General features: G+C 39.8%; 1 protein-coding gene across 2 annotated transcripts; it reads right to left on the bottom strand.

The window, feature by feature from the left end:
• Positions 1 to 687: 687 nt before the first annotated feature.
• On the bottom strand, positions 688 to 7,124 carry zdhhc11 (zDHHC palmitoyltransferase 11). 2 transcript variants are annotated; one of them, XM_023403128.2, is made up of 11 exons: positions 6,451 to 7,124; positions 5,326 to 5,547; positions 4,646 to 4,824; positions 4,432 to 4,533; positions 4,212 to 4,336; positions 3,944 to 4,099; positions 3,722 to 3,840; positions 3,585 to 3,634; positions 3,431 to 3,494; positions 3,254 to 3,332; positions 688 to 2,873 (listed from the first exon to the last, which is right to left on the bottom strand). In XM_023403128.2, the coding sequence occupies exons 2-11, from the start codon at positions 5,545 to 5,547 to the stop codon at positions 2,731 to 2,733; spliced, it is 1,239 nt and encodes a 412-aa protein (XP_023258896.1). In that variant the 5' UTR covers positions 6,451 to 7,124; the 3' UTR covers positions 688 to 2,730. The 2 variants fall into 2 exon arrangements, with proteins under 2 accessions (XP_023258896.1, XP_087029295.1); XM_087173169.1 differs by having other exon boundaries at positions 3,585 to 3,840.
• Positions 7,125 to 7,175: the final 51 nt, after the last annotated feature.

Genomic DNA, 7,175 nt, shown 5'->3' with positions numbered 1-7,175 from the left:
TGATGACAGCAGCCTGGACTGAGGGTAATCACTTGATGACATAATATTCCTGCTCAAGCTGCTTCAACTGCGCCACTGTGTGGCTAATAGTAGGTTATATTGAAAACACACACACACACACACACACACACACACACACACACACACACCTAGAGGAAACATGTTTAGTTGCTTCACTATCTTCAAATTGAGCAGTTGAACAGTTTCTTTGCCACATTTGTGAAATCACCATTTACCATAAAGCCATAAACTATTGGTGAAAAGGAACAAAACACAACAACCTAGTCTTTTATTAGAAAACGTCCACTGGACTGAAAAAAATGTTCTTTATCTATTAAACTATAGCATAGTTAATAAGAAATAAACCATAGATGTACAGTCATGAGACTCAGTTTAATGAGGGGAATTTCATAAATAGTTTATGAGAGCTGTATATCATTTCTCTGAGGCTCTTCCTCCGACTCAGGCCTCCAGCAGTCGGCGTCTCTCATAGACATTTAACCTTTCATGGTGCATAATAAATAGATGGGGGAAGCATTACCATTTATAAACAACTTGTTTAGTTGTGTAAGTGTAACATGGATTAATGATCTTATTTTGTCAGCTCATACCGATAAACTTCACTGAGTAATGATTCAAGTTTTTGGTGTTACTCCCACACAATTTGCCTTTTAGACGGAACAACAATTATCAAAAGGATAAAACTTTATTATTTACAAAAAGCAGTAGATAGACAGAGCAAAAATGGCAATCAATCATGTAGCAGACCAAAACCCTCCCTACAAAAGAATACACCACACGTCACCTGGTAACAAAGGGGTAAAGCATAGGTGTAAATAATACAATTAATGATGGTTGAAATCCATTAGCTGATTCACTTTCACTGTCTTGGTGTTGTGTATGCTGACTCACTGTCATGGCTTAATTTGGAAACCAAAACCATGACAGGGAACAGAGCAGACCTATTGTTAATGTGAGTAGTAACACTTGTGCTTTTCCTACTTTGTGAAGTCAACATAGCTGCTGTGAAAAAGTCCCATCAAGCCCCTGTCATCTACAATATTATAAGAGTTTTGGAAACATTTAATTCAAGTCATTATAAGAAATTACTCCACAAGTGTAGAGTTCTCACCGACGAGAATAAAGTCGATGTAGAAGGAGGAGACTGGCTAAAAGAAGCAGATTGGCACATCACAGGCTGTCCTCTCCAGAATAAACAGAGGTGACTGTGAAGGAAGTGAGTACTCAAAAATCCACTCAAACACCCAGATCCCTGGGTTTATCCAACCAACTTAAAAAACACAAGCCACCCAGTTTCCACAGCCCTCTAGTGGTGAAAATAAATAATGGCCTACATACGCACAATTACTCCAAGAACACACAGAAAACACCTGAATTCTCTGCTGCAATCCATATGTCAAACTCTTGAATAAAATAGATATGTAATTTATTTTTTAAAAGTACAATATGAAATTTGAATGTTCCTCATGAAACACAGAGAGGCTTAGTGAGATTACTCACTGAGAAAGCTTCCTCAGAGAGAGCTGGCTAGAATCATATGGAGGCCACAGTAGGAACCATCTGAGGAGTCTGTAAAAAGAATAAGTAAAGAAAAATTGTCAATGAAGAATTTGAATAGACATGCCACATAAAAGAATATAAAAAAATATACTGTATATCCTACCTTATTACTGGAAGTTTCAGCAACAGATTAGTTCTCTTTGTTATACCACCAAAAATCAGGTCACTACCCAGGCCCTTAAAAACATCTTGCTCAGTAGCTGTGAGCATAAAAGCATCCAGGTGCTGTGGAGCTTAAGTACTGCAGAGCCTAATGTTGATTCATTTAAGAGTAGCTCCACTCACAAGTCGGGTGACTGATGCAGTAAGTAGAAATTTGTGAGCTTTCCCTCTAAAATAGACACGTATCCCCCAGCTCCATGAATTTCAGTCTTTAATTTAACATGCGTCTCAGCTATAAGCAAACTTTCAAAGCTGTAGATGATGAATGAGTGTTCATATTTTGTGCCAAATCCAACTGGGGGATACCTATTCTGGAGATGGTGTTTCTTTTGTGCCGCTTTGTGGTCAAGTACCTAAAGAAGAAAAAAAATAACGGAGCAAATATTGTGTATTCATATTCTTTACTATCAAATTTAGCTAAAAACAGGCACAAAACACTGCTGGCTTTGTGAAATCAACAGTTAATTAAAAAAGCTAGCGTCTGCTCCCCCTACGTTCAGTTAGACAAAGTATGTGAGGTTTTGGTCTCTTTGGTCTTGAAATAAAATGACATGATGTACAGTGCTTGATACCCATCTGGCTTAGAATATGATCAGTAACCTCCAGTATCGTGTTTCAAATTTTCAGGGAGATGCCAAAATACACACACTGTATCTGACTCAGGGTAGTTGAACAGGGGCTAACCTGGATTTGGCGCTGGAAAACAATGCTTTAAATAATTCAGCTGTCATAAAAACACATAGTGTAGATAAAAACGAAACAAAACACAATAACAGGTCCACAGTTATTCAGTCTGCATACAAAATGCCCAATAGACGAAAAAAACTCTTCCGTGTTGTGTATCAAACGGTGCTGTCCTCAAAATGTCCTCAGTCCATGTCAACAATAGGTCCATGTTCTCGTGGCTTGGTTTCATGAAGCATAGTTTCTTGATAGTTCCTGAAAGCAACATATACTGATGCGCCGTCATGCAGACATCAGTCACAGCTAAGTATTGTCTGGAGTCATAACTGAGCTGCCCAGAGGGTCCTGCACTCCAGGAACACTGTCAGCAGACTTCACGCTGGGCCACTGAGCCTCTTCATCAGCATCAGGCTTCCAGCTTTTGATGTCACTCACAGACATTTCCCCTTTTACACACAGGAAACAAGAAAAGTGTTATTTACAGACTGCATGAGCTAATCTTCTTTTGAATCTGTATTAATACGCTTCACTAACAAAAGGCCCTTAATCTGTATCTAACAGATGTTGTATGCACACTTTCACAGTTGAAAATAGAAACCCCCCTACACTAAAATACAGTACAACAGTTCCATTATAAATACTATAAAACTTATATATATATATATGGAGTCATATATATATATATTTTATATTTATAAACTTCATTTATAAAAATACTGTAGATACTGTTTGTATTATCTTGTAAGGCATTTCTAATATTTCTGCTCCTCTGTCTTTGCAAATGAGATGTACACAGAAAAAGGTGTAAGTGCAATCAAATACGTACTTTCTGTGTTCTCTTCTGGAGTTTCTGTGCCATAATTAAAGCTATTCTGCTTTCCTGCTGATTTCTTCAAGTTTTCCATCTAGATTAAAAACAAAATTTTCATGCAATATAATATCACCTATTTAGTGCATGTAAAAATCATTCAAAAGGAGATATACTGTAAGAAGACATGCTTACCTCTGTGCATATGGACTCTGAAAGTCGGCTGCTGAGTGGGCCGTTATTGTCAAATTTGCAGGTACTGCGGAAAACCAGAGTGAGCTTTAATATCCTTCTCTACAAAAGTAGCGTTAGCAGTAGTTTAACAAGAACTGTAAGAAATCCGTTTTACCTTGAACTCTGTGATAACGCCGGCTCACAGTCAATTGAGCTCTCTTGGTTCTGTAAAGGAGAAAATATGTTTTTATTGTTACTGAGATTGTGGCAGGAACGAGTGATTGACAGTGAGAGGCAAACGTCAAGTCTCACCTGTGGGGCCTTGTTATGGGTTTTGGCATCATTAGCTTTTTCTGCCTCAATGTCTCGGTTTCTAGCTTCTTTTTGACGCTGCATCTTTACATAATCAAATGTGCTTATGCCTTTATAAACTGTATAGACAAGTGGAGAACAAACACCACAGGGAAATTAGGAGAACTAATGAATGGGGAGAAAGAGCCAAATGAAAAGTCTGCTTTGGAGATTGTGACTCACATAGGTAAAAGTGAAAACCCAGCAGATGACAGAGCAGCAGCAGGCAGGTGATGCTCAGCATGACTGTGACGAAGGCTAATATAATGAGACCAGCCGAAGTAGTCTTTATGGGTGCTAATGGTAAAAACACCAGCCAGGTCCCATTCCCCAGTATACCTGTGCAAACACACATACACAGGTTTCCATGTGATGATGCAAATGACAAAAATATTTGCAAAGCTGTTTCTATTCAGTCAGATAAAGAAAGTTAAAGATTGTGGTGACTCACTACTAAACTGTGGAGCGGTCCGCAGACTGTTTGGGTCCAGGTAATGCTGAATGAAGATGAACAAGATGACAACGACGAGAAGGAAGACACCTAGTGTAGCAGAGGACAGTGCCACAAAGAAGTACCTGAAGGCAGCACACAAACCATGATGTTAATTTTTATACAGTAGCATGCCACATTTCACACGGTCAGATCCAGAAATCATCCAAAACGTTCTTACCAGTAGTTTCTGCCACCCACACAGGTGTTCAGCCATTTGCAGTGGTGATCAAAGTCTTCCACACACTTGTTGCAAATGCCACAGTGTTTAACTTTGGGGCCACTACATGAAAATCAATGAAGATTAACACCATTAAAATACAGCTTTTTGCCAAAATTGCCAAATTATATTTCTAGTGAAATCACATTAAAACATTACAGCTTTGGATACATACACCTTGACGTCACATAGATAGCAGTGTAGATCCTGGATGACATGTCGTTGCTTTGTGTGGTCAAAAAGTGGCATTGGCCTGGAGTAGCTCTGTTTGGCCCTGACACTGGCATCTGCTGGGTCTATAGTTACAGCCACAATATGGGTGAAAAAGTGTACAATAAATGTTATGCCTGTAAGCTGTACACAGGAGGAGTCAAGGAAAATAGCACTAATATTAGAAAAACATACTTTAAAACTACAAATATGTGTAAAATGTGCAATAAAATGCAGAGTAGTATATGTACAAGAAGCTGCAAACTGTTGCGCACAAGTGGATCTTTTGTGTGAGAAATAAAGTCGGGTCTGAAGAAATCAACTGTCTTTACAGCTGAGTGAAGCTTCAGTTAAAGAAACTAGTGTGTTGACATCATGCAGCATTCAACATGTGACAAAAACACCAGTGATTATGTCTTTTGGGCTTAATAGAGACCACAGAAGCAGAGACAGAGTCACGTCTGGTGTGACTGGAGCCCATACAGAAAGAACACACAACACAATCCTTGTCTTATAACCAGCAGTCGAAACAAAACTGTAGCAGAGGCTAATGGTTGCTCCATATTCAAATCTGAAAGACCCACTGCTGCACACTCAACAGTCAGCTACAATGACAGCAAAGTTGCAGCTGTGTGATAAGGATACAGAATAGAGCACATGGTTCCACGGCAGAGGCAGAAGAGGGATGTAGATGCCAAAGTTGACTATGGCGAGGTAGCTGTACACCAACCAGCCGACCACTTGGAAGGCTTGAGGCGGCCACGACCATCCGTTCATCCTGGGAGGTTTGGAGGTGACCAGCTCATTCCTGCTGCTGCTGCCCTGCACGGGAGATGTGCGTCTCAGCCTATGACTGAAGCAGTTCATCTAGACAGTACAAGGAGACAATAGACAAAGTCTGTAGAGTGTGTCCTCCAGGCATCTTTGAAAATCCATCCACACATCGCTAAACGCAGGTCTAGCTCCAGCAGAGTGTGTGGCCACATTTGCAGGGGAAATGAGTTAGGAAAATGAGTTGAGCATAATGATAGTGGCTGCTCACTCTCTCATGGACCCAGACTCAGACTGCATTAGTTTTAGCAAGGTGTAGTTTTAGTCTAGCTTCATTGCTATAAATAGACTTAACAAATACTTTCTAACCAGTTTCAAAAAAACAACAACAAAAAAACAGAACATGGTAACCTTCATGAGGATGGGATTTATTGCTGGGTTTTTGTGTAACCAATAACTTGGCAACGTGTCTACAATGATAAGGGTGGTTGAAGGTCCTATTCATCTTCAGACATGACAAAGGCAACACTGCATATAAATAAGGAGGATATTGCCACATAGCTTACAGAAAACTGATTCAGGGTAAAAGAGTCACACAAAGTGCAACATCCCTTCCTCTGTGAGAAAAGCCTTGTAATCACATGTTTTGCCCTTGGCCTTATGCCTGGTACATGCTCAGTTCACCATATTAACTACAAATCAGTAAAAAAAATAAACGATTTTAGTGCTTTTTACCGTTAAAAAGTAATCAATAATTATGTAACGCTAAATGTAAAAATGTAACGCTAGCTGCAGAGTAGAAAGGGGAATAAACCTCTCTGGCTGTTGGTTTTGTTGTCTCTCTTTTCCTTAACAACTAAACACTCGAGCTAACGCTTAGTTAAAGGTTTTCTGCTTTATTCACTCACAGTCCACGGTTTAAAATAAACAATGAAGTCAACAATAACCTATAGGATAACAGGTGTGTGCAAAGTTTTAATCGTACGAAGAATGACTTACTTTTTCCGGTGAAACACAGCGACCATTAGGTTAAAAATAAATAAATATACACGCTCCTGTTCAAATAAAAACGCAGATTTCCACCGCTTGATATGCCATGATCAGTCAGTCAGCCGGCAGGTGCTTCAAAAAGTACAATTTACATAATGAACAAACACAGACCGGCAGGAGAACGCGGAACAATTAAAAAAATCAGAGGTAAACATGGGTAAAATCGTTCGGTGCCCTTAGGTGTTTGTCAGCGAAGGACGTGAGTCAGAAGTTGAAGAATCAACTCACTCAGCGGGTCTTAGCAGCGCTATGGAAACTGTCCCCCTGCTGCGCATGTGCACCGCAGCTCCCCTCAAGATGCCCAGCTTTCTAATGCGGCCCTTCACGGGCGGAATAAATAACGCATACAGCTTTCCTGTCTAACTCAGTCCGTGCAAATTCATCTTCACACTTTTAAACCCTGGAGAATATAAGATCCTCAAAAATAACCGATGCTCTGTTAACGTGAGAGCAAGAGGGAACTGCAAACACAGACCACATAACACTTCTGCTTTCAAACGCTCTCTTTTATGGTTGGCCTTCATCCTAGATTTTATCATCTAGAGCTATATTTCGGTTTTATTTTCACTTCCCCGTTGTGTCTTCCCACATTGTAACATCTTACAATAATCAGAAATTACTGATTACAGAACATGCATTTTGAGCTGCTCCCACAGTGAACACAATGCAGCTGA

Source organism: Seriola lalandi, unplaced genomic scaffold (assembly GCF_002814215.2).
Source record: "Seriola lalandi dorsalis isolate HSWRI2012SDOR001 ecotype SW California unplaced genomic scaffold, Sedor1 jcf7180002054062, whole genome shotgun sequence".
Classification (NCBI taxonomy): domain Eukaryota; kingdom Metazoa; phylum Chordata; class Actinopteri; order Carangiformes; family Carangidae; genus Seriola; species Seriola lalandi.
Note: the sequence above shows the minus strand (reverse complement) of the source record. Positions and strands in the feature narration are given on the sequence as shown.

What these genes read in the sequence shown, in the direction of transcription:
- zdhhc11 (XM_087173169.1), bottom strand. Translation starts at nt 5,547, where the DNA reads ATGAACTGCTTCAGTCATAGGCTGAGACGCACATCTCCCGTGCAGGGC. An exon ending in GGAACCATGTGCTCTATTCT is followed by an intron (nt 4,825 to 5,325) that starts GTATCCTTATCA and finishes TCCTGTGTACAG; the next exon opens with CTTACAGGCATAACATTTAT. An exon ending in GTGGGTGGCAGAAACTACTG is followed by an intron (nt 4,337 to 4,431) that starts GTAAGAACGTTT and finishes TGCTGCCTTCAG; the next exon opens with GTACTTCTTTGTGGCACTGT.